A 13351-nucleotide genomic window follows, 5' to 3' on the forward strand; every position below is an offset into this window, starting at 1 on the left:
ACGGCTCCTGGCTGGTGGATGTTGCCATGTTGGTCAGTTCCACAGACATATAATATCACTGCACTTCTAACTTAATACAGTAATATTTTTAGCATAAACTTAACCCGATTGTATCAAAATTATCACAAATATTCATGAAATGTACGAGAAACACAAATGAAATTAGGGAAAAAACAAAAACTTTGAAATAATAAGTGCCATTTGCTTTAGTGTTTATGATGTAAGAATGTAAAAATCAATAAATAGGACAATATATGAAAATACAATTTGGGTAAGGTATTTGTTGTTTCTAGGCCACAACACATGTATTGGGAGACTTTTGTAACTAAATTCCCTTAAATTATCATTCTATGTAATATCTTCTGAAAAATGCATCAACATCTTGTAACACTTGTGGGCAGAATATTTTCACTGCCTTTATTGTTTAATTTTTACTCTTTTCTATAAATTTATTCATATTCTAATATATGGTATTAGTACTACACTATCATCAAACTATGGACACTTCATATAATAACTACAACATTAGAAATTGTGGAAATGTTACATGCAAAAGAACACAGAAGAGGCCTGGACAATACTACAAGTGCATTCTGGCAGGTGAGAGGTTTCCTCTGATGAATTTTACCTGGGAAAGATGAAAAGGTGAAGTGCACCTGTCCCAGCATAATGAAATTTTGAGGTAAAAAGAAAATTACATACTACGTGCAAATCCGGTTCTTGCAAAGCCAGCATAAACATGGGTGACGTACAAATATCTATGGGATAAAATAAGAGATGAAAAGATGCTGTTTCTCAAGAACACTATACTGTATAGACAGTAACTAAAATAAAATATTCATCTATTACCTGGGAAAAACTACTTTGCCCTCATCAATGGCATGCATTTTCACATCCTTGGTTGTGACGTTGGACAGAAATTCAAAGAACTCAGGTTCAACAGTCTCAGGCATTGTCTCTTTCAGATACTGAATATCTGTAATGAATGAAACATAGACAACGATGAATATTTACCACATACAAGTAAAAATATAATTAAACCTCACATGAAGCAAAAGGATTACATATACCGTATTTCTTTCACTGTTACCTTGTTAAGCATTTTCCCAGTATATTACAAAGTGGCTGGAATCAAGAGCATAACACACTCTCTCTTCATTTGCTATTATTCATTCATTCTGTCTGCTACAATAGTTGTGCTCTGAGGATTAAAACCGATATAATTTGTTCTTTGACTAAACTCTGAACTCATATGATAAAAAGTAAAAAATGTGTGGAACATAAACAGGGTTGTTATGATTTAAATCAAATTATTTAAATAATGTGATTTAAATGAAAATTATTTTTAGTACAAATAATTGAAATTTGTTTTTTTTTCCTTGAGATTCTTTGTGGTGGTATAGTTACAGTGGATATTATATAACTATTTAGGATGTAATAAAGGGGTCCTCGTTTTACGCGGTGCTGATATGTCATTTCACATACTGTACATACTGTACGTTGCTAGCAAATACTGTATAGGAAGAAACATTCATTATATGTCATTTGTTTCACAAACCATATGTCGTTTGCAAAGGCAACTTTGTTTAGATTTATTTCAAGTTCCTATGGCTTTTATGTCATTGATTAATGGAGATATTGGTAGGCTGTAATCAAGTGATATAATTATCAGTTTTATGTCAAGTTATATGGATCTCTGTCTTAAACATGTATCCATACCTTTAATATTCTTTCGTTTAACCCTGAATAAGCCTTAGATGGAGAAAATATATTTTTATATACGTGTACAGCTGTACTGGTAAATAATGAACAAATTAAAACCTATTTAAATAAAAAAATAAAAAAAATATATTAGATTTTCCAACCCACAATATAAATACAGTAAGCAATATTAACTTCTCAAAAATTGGGGGGTAAGTTCAAGCAGCCAAAAGATATATTCAATTCCCCCAATGTAGAGTATTTTAAGGAAATATACATTTATTTTCAAGGTAGTAAAACATTCACATCGAGTATTAACTCTATCGAGGACGCTGTTGCACATAGATATTTTATTCTGGCTAGCACCATACAACTTTATTAATTTGAGAGAAACCCCTGCCCCTTAAAGGGCTAAAATAAAACCTACTGTCATCTGCATTCTAATATGTACACGAAAGCTTTATTCTTTCTCATGTCCCTTATACAAGTCAGAGTGCAGTTCAACCCACATGGCAGGGCAGCTGAGACAAACAGGAGCTGAACATGCATAGGTGGACCACCAATGGACTGTGCAATGTGGAAGACAAGTGAAGGGGTTGGCAGTTTCATCACAGATTGGCCAATGATGGTACTGAGAGAAAGTGTTAGCCATATGGCAGAGTGCTAGTGGTGGTGGTTTGGGAGAGTTGGTGGAGGTGGTTTGGGAATGTTGGTGGCCATGGATCGAGAGGTTGTTGGTGGTGGTGGTTGTTTGGGAGTTTTGATGAATAATGGTGGGGAAGTTTTGATGGTGGTAGGGTAGACTGTTGGTGATGGGGAGTGTGTTAGGAGTGGTGATGGGGGAATGTGGGTAATGTAACTGACCACACCCTTCCTAACCTTGTCTTACCAATGCCAGGCCACCAGCAATTAGCCTTCCCCACCCACTACACTTTCCCCAGACCTTAACCTATGTGGTGGTGTTTCATGTTGCACTGTACAGTACTGTATCATGATCAATAACCATAGTTTATGAGAAATAAAATTGATGATGATATGAGGACTTACTGTATCATGTCATAATTTTTAGCAAAGAATGGCAAGTGGGAGAAGGTAAAATCAACAAGCATTATCCGTGTCTGTGCATCCAAGTCTGGAGTTGTAAGATACAGTCAAGTGGAGTTTCCTTAAAATACTGTATGACTAAAAAATTGGAGGGGTCATCATAAATTAGCAAAACCAGTGCATAAATTAATGTCTCAAAGGTATGTGAAATGTAAATGTGAGAATCACACATTTGCAAGGGACCACTGTAACTTACCCTTTGTTTCCTCCATGACTTTACAAATTGTTTTATCTCGCCAACTAATATTAAAGAAAAAAAAGAGGGACCCTGGAACACTATTTTCTAGCTGAGCTGGGATTGGATGACTGTACAATCAGCTAATCAACAAGTAGAAAACCAGGTCCCAAGAGATCCAAAATTTGTGACTGGAATCTGAAAATAAAGTGAATTTTAAAAATCGAATATTAATTGCCTTCACACCAGATTCCAATAAGAAGAAGGTTGAGTCTTCATCAACCAGGTAAGCATGTTTGTGCTTCTTGATCATTTGCTTGATCAACACTTGTTTCCAAATAAACAAGCTACCAAAATTAGAGGAAAATTAGAGGGAACCAGGTTGCCCTATCCTGGCTTAGTTGGAAAACAGGATTTCAGGATCAATCCCTTGTTTCCAGTTGAGTGCAACTCTGTGTACCCAATCTAACTAGATTAGGGAGGGCAGGAGGCATGAATGTCCCCAAGTGCTCAACATAGCATAGCACTTTAATCAGCTAGTTACACTTACTATATCCAACTATATATATCCAACAGACTCCCAGGTACCACACAATGTATGCTGGTATATTTTTGTTGAGGGATCACCTAATAATGTATTTAATACCCAACCATAATGGGTCTTAATAAAAACTCAGTAGGTTATGAAAAATTTTGGGTCAAACTGCATGTCTGGCATAAGCAAATGGCCACCCCAGCCTTTAGTTAAAGAAGGCATCAATATAGGAAACTGTTAAGAGTTAACTTGTCTGGGGTAAAAGTTTTGAACTTGTGAAATAAACTGCTAGAGAACACTGTGACAACACCGAATGTGAATGCTTCCGAGTCTTGAAATGACTAATAATGTACTAAAAAAGTTCAAGTACGTATATTGAAGAACCAGTCCAGGCCCAGTACAGTATACCGTACTTCCCAACAGTGAACTAAGCAAATGCCTGACTGGATCGTAAGTTGACAATTGGTAAAGAGGATTAATTAACAACTTGAATAGAATGAAACTGAGGAATACTATCAGGTGGTGTAATCTTAAAAGCCTTAACAATAGCAATTTCAACGTAGAATATGATTTATGAACAAGGAATACAAATAAAAGTGAAAAGTCAATCTCATGTATTTGTGAACTGCATCCATGACACACAGAGAGGGAGACATTCATCAGTTCACAAATTTGGAAATTAAACATCTCAGGATTAAAATATAGTACAGTATTTGATTCTTGTACAGATATTAGGTTTGGTCTGTTACTAGGCTACAAGAGATATAGTCAATATGGGAGAAATTAATCACTCCTCAGAGACTTACTTCCCTGTAGAAAGAATGAAAAATATTGAAATGAACTTTAAACAATCCAGAAAAAATTATTAAATTATTCTAAGAAATATAAGACTGATTTTAGACCCTGACAGAGAATAAATAAATAAATTAATAAAATAAAATAAAGGTAATTAAAAGCTAACTACAGTACAGTATCTTTCCAGAAATGTTAACAGCAAATAACTTTCACAGGCCTAGCAAAAGTTTATTCATATGGTGCTATAATGTACAGTTAGCCAAAGATCTAGCCACCCCACCCAGAGTCTCGTACTGGCAATTTTACCTGGCAATACTTGGTAAAATAAGGCTGTATGTAAAGGTGATTGGTGGATCTATTTTCAGCTGCATTAATGTCAGGATAAATAATAAATAATCCAAAGGTAGAATTTTTATAATAATAAACTATTCATTCTTATTTAAGGTCATGAGAAGTTTCCAAATGTTCTTATACAGTATTTGATTAAATAATGAAGAAAATTTGATCTAATAATCTTGTGACAGTCCTCGTTCCTAGTTGTAGTCGAGTTGCCAATTCATTAATATAATTTCTACATTATTTAAGCAAATACTGTACAGTATACGAATTTTTGGAAACTTCTCATGATCTTAAATAAGAATGAATACCGTAGTATATTATTATAAAAATTCTATCTTTGGATAACTGTATTTATTATTTATCCTGACAGTAATGCAGCCAAAAATAGATCCACCAATCACAATCACCTTTACATACAGCCTTATTTTACCAAGAATTGCCAGGTAAAATTGCCAGTAAGAGACTCAGGATGGGGTCGCTGGATCTTTGGCTGACTGTACATTACTTTTGCTGTATGTCATTTTGGAGTTGTCATGTTAATGTATTTATTCTTGCAATGGTTCCAAGCTATTAATTGTGGACTCCCTCAGGAAGTCCTGAGACTGAGCTCTCTGTGGGCTGAGGATATGACAAGATATTTATTTATTTATTTATTTTTTTTTTTTTATCCTCTTCGCCACTGATCGGCTTGTTAGCCGCTTGGGCGATCGGTCACGTCTCTTTTCCTTTATATTCTTCACCAAAAGGTCGGCTCGCTAGCCGCCCGGGCGATCGGTCACGTCTCTGTCACGCACTGTTGGCAAATACTGGGCATGCACCGGCTCCTGAATGTACCTGAACCCGCTCCAGTGTTGGTCAAGTATTATTGCAGGTGCAGGAGCCTTTTTCAATTCTCCTGGCACATGTGAGTTACAAACATGTAGAGGATGCCTCCAGACTCTGTGGTAGGTTGTCTCAGTACAAACCTAAGAAGGTATGGGTCAAGATCTGGGGTATATGAAATGAACTACATTCTACTTTGTTTAAGAACTGTACTGAAAGAGGTTGGTAAATGGTCGTATAAGGTCAAATCAAGGTTTTACTAAAAACTGAAGGGTTTAATAAATGTGCAGCACACTACTCCCATGCAATCCTCCTCATGCTAAGAAAAAACAAACAAAAAACAAATTACTGAGCAAACCAAAGCACCTTTTCTAATCAACTGCATGAATGCATCATGTTAGAAAAAACTAAGGATCAATGAGCACACACAAGCTATTGTAAAGGACTCAACCTTCTCCCTGGGTCTCTGGGAACTTGTTTTTCACTCCCATAAACTTGATAACTACTGTATACAGTTATCCTAGATTGGCAATGGATTAGAAAAATATAGTTTTTAGGGGCGCACTGTGATGCTGTTAATGCTCAATAGGACACAAACCTGATTCAGAGTATTTGAAGTTTTCCAGAAATTTAAGACATTCCTCGAGTCCAGCGAAGATAGTGAATTCCCCGTGGAATGGATTTTTGCGGAAGAAGAGGTCAAACACCGCAGAATCTCCGTGCCTTCCCGACTTCCAGTAGGCATAGGCCATGTTTATTTGGTACATATCTGAAAGCATATATAATTGTGATAATAAACATAAATGGTTTGATCCTGAAATCCCATTTCATAACCAAGATCAGACTGAGTGGCTCATATCAGAAATTAAATCCACATTACTAAAACTCGGAGTAAACCTTTCAAATAGCAATTGAGACAGCTTAAATTCTTATGGTAGTTCATCTTCTAAGAACTACTGCCTTAAGGAAGGTGCATCTACAGGTATGGAGCTGTCATTTAGGAATGATTTAGTTCTACTGCAACATATGTAGTCCACACCACTCTAGTCTTCTCCTTGGTTAAAACATGAAAAATCATTTATAAATTGACATTTAGTGTTAGTACCCTGGCAAATTACCCTTGAGAGGAGTAGCAGTAACTGAACTACTCAGTCCAGTCAAAGTTACAAAAAGGAATTTCAGGATCAGTCCAACATTTGTAACCTTACAACTGTTCTGAGTTAAATTGTGCTGTTCAAAGCCAGCTTCATTTGGAAGAGGAAGCTAAAGGTTCAAGTGCAATGTGACACACAACTCATCAGAGAAAACATCTTGATACAATAAGAGAAAGACTAACTTTAACTATTTCCCAAAGCCACAGACAGTTTTGTATGATCTCCTTATTTGTATCTAAGTAAATATATTGGCTGATGACTAATGCACCTTTTGCAGGATGGAAGTTAAAAACAAGTTCTCAGAGTGCCAGGATTGATATGAGGCATCAAATGTTAAGTGCTCTTGCTGTGCATTCCAACTGTGTTAAAAGATAATTGTCTGATCTCTAATTGAAAGCTCATGCTTACTTATGAAACCTCCCATAATCTTAAATATACCAACTGCTTTAGCTTGGTCAAAGAGAATGGTGAGCCATCAAAAATTTTAAAATTAAAAAACAAACATAAAATATAGCTTAAATAACCAAAACAAATGCTGTGTATAAGCTTTAAAATGCTTCCAGGATTAGTCACACAACCTACAGACTCAAGTGGACAGCATTGAATAGTCATATGTGACGAGGGCCACACTTCAAAATAAGAAAGTGGACAAATTTGTTACCTACCTAATCACTAGATTAATCAATATGAAAAATAGCACTCTAAAAAATATAAATTTATATCAAATAGCTATTGAAGACATCTCTCAAATGATAAAATACTCATAATTTAGGTGTAACTAGCCTTTTATAAAAAGGCTCAAGCATTGCACAAAACGGTTCAGAGCCACATACAGCCACCAAACTGCAAGTTGAGATCACAGCTACAGAGCGATCTACAGAAATCTGATACTTACTGGGTAAAAACAATTCAAAATATCCAACTGTTATGTACGTTAAACTGAGGAAAAGGACAAACGTGTCTACTTTTGGAGCCCATAGAGAACAAGAGGAAAAAAAAGAATGAGAAGAAAGTTAAAAATAAAACTAACAGAGCTCTGAAAAGAGAGAGAGAGAGAGAGAGGAAGACTGAGGAGAGAAAGATTGACGTAAGAAAGACAGAGAAATAGAGGTGAGAAAGACTGAGGTGGGTGAGTGAAGTAAAGGAGGAAGAAATGTGAGAAATAAGACGAGGAGTGGAATATGACGAGACAGAAAGGTTGAAGTAAGAAGGAATAAATTATGAGGATAAAGTAATGCAGATTAACAAGTGAGTGAAATAAGAAGACAGAAGAGAAGTAAAGGAAGAAATAATGAGTGAAGGAAGTGAGAGCGAATGAAGTATCGGGCGAAAGTATGATCGAGGAGAAAAAGTGAAGTAAGAAAGACAGAGTGAGTGAAGGAAAAGAAAACGAGTAAATGAAATAAGTAATATTGAGGAAAATGAGGGAAGGAAGGAAGGAATATTGAGTGAATGAAATAAGGAAGATTGAGGAGAAAGAATGAGATAAGAAAGGATTTACAAGAAAGAGAGAGAGAGAGAGAGAGAGAGAGAGAGAGAGGCAGCAGGGGTGACCAGCTCGCCCATAACCTTGACTGTCAAGCCTAGTCACGCAATATACCATAACACCCTCCTGACCTATATTTATTATACAATGTCTTCACTCTTATCCATTCTTTACAAGACTATCAAAAAAATTCATAACTAGTCTGACTTTCAAATAACAATATTCATATGTTAACGCATCCACTTGATAATTCTGGGATCGATTTGACAGTTTGGTTTGTTCATGTGTATTTTCTAAAGTACGGTACATTTAACTAATTTAATTTACACTTTCGCTTTCATTGTCTTAACCTTGACCTTCCCTTGCAAAACTTTAGACATTCTATTAACCGAGAGTTGCAGCAAGAGCAAATTTCCAAGGCTGATAATTTTTATCTAACACGCGGCATAAGATAACATAATTATTCTATAAATCACATTTGATGAAGTATCTGGCTCGCTAATAAATTTTTGTTATACAATATATGCAATAAATTATTTATTTTCTACACTGTTGAGTTGCAAAGTTTAAAACTGATTTCTGAGTACAGTTTTGTTTATATAATTAGACTCGTCAATGGAATGATTAAATAACAACAAAATCAACAGGGTTCATCGACTGTGTTGAGTATAATAAAGTACAATGCGAAATCAGTCTTCAGACTGCATCATAATTTCCCCAAACCGGAATATTTTGGATGAAATTAAAATTTTGTTTCTTACGAGTTACCATCCATTCCAGAACTTATACTCAATCTACCTTATACAGATAAACTTCCCGTTATCAGCTGACCCATCTCTGAGAAAGTTATCTCTACAACTAACCGCCAGCTAAGTTTAAGAGGTTTAACGTCACGACGAGATTAGACTGTTATGAGTATGTTGCTGGAGAGGGTCACTTGTGTGTACCGATGACGCTACCTCCTTGTTCACCAAATGTTAAATAGTTACTTTAGGTTTAAGGCACATTAGTTTGGATTAGGTTAGGCCAGGTTATGGTAATCAATGATAAGTAAGGTAGGTTACGTTAAGTTGGGCCAGTCTACATTAGGTTAGAAGGGATTTCGTCTAACCGCACAGTGGCGTGCATGACTTCATAACGTGACCCGCCACCCATGCAATACTCACTCTGCTTCTTTGTGTTACGAAGGCTTCCTCAGCGTATTGTATGTACACACTAACGCATCAAGGCTATCGAACCCACTTTCGCTTTTCACCATAGTTTAGGAACAGAACCGTCAACGTTACACGATTATATAACTACTGTACTAGTTCTCTCTCTCTCTTGATCAAGGCTATCGAACCCAAGGTAGGTAGATCGAACCCACCTCACTTTCGCTTTTCACCAGTTTAGGAATGAAGATGCATAAAGAAATGTGTTTGGGTTGAATATTAACTCCGCCATCCCTTGTAGACTATACAAACTACTTAATGTTAAACAACTCCCGCATCAAGTAATGATAATCACACACCTAATTCAACAGTCATAGTTTCCGTATTTCATTATACACCAGGAATTGTTTGAAAGTAGTGCACAATTTTTTAGCATATTGTTCCGGCCACTGGACTTCTGAATTTCCGGGATAATTTTCCTGGTAAATGTGACATTTTCAAGATATACAGTTTTCTCAAACAACGTGAATTATTCATGCTAATACAGTATCTGCTTATCTAACATTAATTTATTCTTAAGCAGAGGGTAATATGGAGGTTTTCGGCGCAGTCTTACGAAGCCTGACCATGAAATAAATATATACATTGTATAATATAGTGTATATAGTCGTCGACCCAAAATAAGTGATAATCTAGTTACTTTGGTTTCTTGAGGCTAACTTTGTCACCACCACACTGTGATAACGTGCCACTGACACCGTTATAATGAGGAGCATTGGTACAATGACTCAACGTAATTAAGGAAGCGGGTGAAGCGCAAAGTCGCATCTGTCCTAACAATGACGCATTAGGATGTGACGAAACTTGGACTGGTGTTATTTGCTCCATGTAATATCTTTGTGCAAAGATGTTGTCAGCGATGACATAATTCATTGGACGGTAAGACAAAATATGGCAACTCCCACTCCCAACACCGATTTTATTCATTGTCAATAATTTACATAAACTTCATGTGCGTAAGTCACAACCATAAGCCCTGGGTTAGAGGACCAATAGGGTAATGGGGGATCGCGAACCCACTTAACTTAAGGCTACAAAAACCAACCAAATCTAACAAGACCTAAGCAAATTACCGTAGGATGGTTAGGTTTACTTAGGATAATTCAGATTTAGCATGGGCTAGTTCAGGTGGTTTGTTAAAAATGAATTAAGTCTTAATTCTGGTAAAATAAGAGATTGTGGAACTGATTTCAGATGATCCGCAGACGAAGAGAGAGACCTTAACCATGTGTGTGGCCATTATCGTATGTGATGCACCTACCCAACACGCCCACACGCACATCAATTTTGTGGCATCGACCGACGCCTTCTCACCACCACCAACCCACCTTCAGCGCCTCAACCAACACGACCTCGGGGGCATGGACGAGGACCCCACCAAACAATATACCCATTAGACAAATTGCCGCCACCAAAGCAAACAAGCACCAACAAAACAATAGACACGCTAACCAATTTCATACTACGTAAAACGCTAAATAATCCCACCACTGAAATACTGGGGTGAACAAAATCCCCCCCTCCCCCCACAAAAAAAAAATTTCTTCCCCACTCTCGTCTCCCCCGTAAACTTTCTCACTCTTAACCGAGTAATGTCCTTCAAGGTGTTATAGACGTCTAGTATATTGACCATTGACCTTCTGTAGTGTAAACTGGACAATCATAGACGTTCTATTCTCTGTTGGCAAGTGAGTTGTCTGAGAGCAGGCACCAGTTTGGTATTCCTTCTTTAGACTTTCTCAATCAATTGGCAGTTTTGGTGTATCTCGGTGACCAAACATTATTACAATATTCCATGTGAGGGGCCACTACACTTCCTGTTACAATGACATGACTGGGAGAAATCGTACAGATAACACTTGTTACACTGACAAGACTAGAACGTATAGAAAATACTTGATGCTTCACATTAGGACAGGAGAACACACATCACACTGACACGACTACAGTATACCGAGCCATGCGTTAATGCCATGGTGTGACGTAAACTCAGTATTATTATTCCTACCCCCTGCTACGAGAGCTCTCACTTCCTTTATTCATAAGACTGTTGTGACAATTACATATTCACTCATACAAAGTGCTGATAATTCCAGGTAGCTTCACTTCACTGTATCTAAAGGCACGTTTACTCAGTGCGAGTTACTTGCATGCGAGCGCTGAAGGTTCGCAGGAGGAAGACTAGAATGCCCAGCACTCACCTCACATGCTAGTGCCTGTTGACACGTGGAGCCTACTCTCACTAAAGTACTCATGAGTTAGTTGGCTCCAAGATGCCCTCTAAGCTGCTTCCAGTCCCTACCACAAGTGTATTTAATGAGATTTTGAGAAGAAAACAGTTCAAGAACAGCAATGTATTGAAGAGGTGGATTATAAGGAGAGGAGAGCTGGAGGCTTCACACTCTTCTAAATGAACTGTGTATATTGAAGATCCAAAAAATGTACTGAACAAGTGAGCCACCTCATACAAAAGGTTTAAGGCTAGCACTGACCTCTAAAACTAAACTACAAATGACAATCATGACACTGATAACTTGTGATTCACTGGCGTCATTACAATGTACAATGCAGTATCTGTTTTCATAATGTTCAATGTTCATGACTACTGTCCCAAAGACATGGATGCTTCGTATACTCTAAAAATACATATAATTGTCTTGACAACCACCTATTCGCTCCAACCATAATCACTAACAATAAACAAAATAAGCACCATATAAGAACAAAAGAAATATGTACTAATAAATTTCAAACTGATTTGTATTTGACCATTATAAAATAAAAAGGAAGCATAAAACTTGCCACTCTAAATATTATTGAACAGCGAGGTATATATGTGATGAGTTTAATCTTAAACTAATGCCATTTTTTATCTTTTATCCTCTTCACCACTGATCGGCTCGGTAGCCTCTTGGGCGATCGGTCACGTCTGTTACATTTCTTTCTTTTATCCTCTTCACTGATCGGCTCGTTAGCCGCTTGGGCGATCGGTCACGTCTCTGTTACGCACTGGGTAATGAATCACTCCTGAATGTACCTGAACTTGCTCCAGTGTTGGTCAAGTCTTGTCTTGAAAGAGCTCACACTGGGTGCCGTCACACTTTTTGGTAGATTGTTCCAAGAGTTCACAACTCATTCCGAAAAAGTTTGCCCTCACCGAGGGGAAGCGCAAAATAAACTTTTTTGGGGTCTGTTTGACTCCTAACCTTCTTAAACTCTTGAAAAGAAAAAAACAAAACAAACACGATGGCGTTTGAGAGTATTGAATCTAAGTACAGATCAGTCAAGCTTTAAATTAATTGTCGCAGAATTGAAGGAATGACGATTAATTGTTTGCGGTAATTGTTTACATTCAGAAGACGAAAGGAAAATAATAAGTTCTCCCTTAAACTAAATTACTCCAAAAACACAAGAAAATAATTAAATGGAAAAATAAAGATAGAAATGGGAAAATGAGGACGTGACAGAAAGCTTTAAAGGGCAAAAAAAATTACCCAAATAAAGTTAAAAGCAAGAAAACCAGAGGGAAAGTAGGGTAACGGTGAAATTGAGCCAACTTTTAGTGAATATGGCCTTTCCCCCTCCCTCCCCCTAAATTGTGTATCATCACGTAAGCTCTGACCCGAGTTTATTGTTCCTCCCGAAATGAAGGGTTAGTGAGACTCAGCCAAGGTTGGCGCGAACCTACCAACGTTACTTAATCCAGAACATAAAATTATCAAAAGCATTACCTTCTCTATATTATTTCTGAATAATGATATCAACTCTAACAGTATTACATTAAAATGCAACTAGAGTATTAGTTATGCTACTTCGCCTTCGAAATAGAAATAATATTTAGAAAGTGGGGGTCGCGAATATAAGGTTGGTAGGAGTGGAGCATGGTGTGTTGGCGTGGCGTTGCCATGGTTCCCGCGTCGTGCTGCCTGGGTCAACGAAGCTGATATATACAGTGTGTGTGTGTGTGTATATATATATATATATATATATATATATATATATATATATATATATATATATATATATATA

At 36.9% G+C, this 13351-nt stretch overlaps 1 protein-coding gene across 2 annotated transcripts in view; it reads right to left on the reverse strand.

The window, feature by feature from the left end:
• LOC121863849 (nicotinate phosphoribosyltransferase-like) overlaps positions 1-13351 on the reverse strand; it is a 43693-nt gene that overhangs the window by 22754 nt on the left and 7588 nt on the right. The window contains exons 2-4 of one of the 2 annotated variants that reach the window (XM_042362734.1): positions 6070-6240; positions 3002-3178; positions 850-976 (exon numbers count right to left, since the gene is read on the reverse strand). In XM_042362734.1, coding sequence (XP_042218668.1) covers positions 850-976; positions 3002-3017 — 143 coding nt within the window. In that variant the 5' untranslated portion in view covers positions 3018-3178; positions 6070-6240. The remainder of the gene's footprint in view (positions 1-849; positions 977-3001; positions 3179-6069; positions 6241-13351) is intronic. The other variant, XM_042362733.1, reaches the window with a different exon arrangement.

This window comes from Homarus americanus, unplaced genomic scaffold (genome assembly GCF_018991925.1).
Source record: "Homarus americanus isolate GMGI-L3 unplaced genomic scaffold, GMGI_Hamer_2.0 scaffold48354, whole genome shotgun sequence".
In the NCBI taxonomy this organism is placed as follows: domain Eukaryota; kingdom Metazoa; phylum Arthropoda; class Malacostraca; order Decapoda; family Nephropidae; genus Homarus; species Homarus americanus.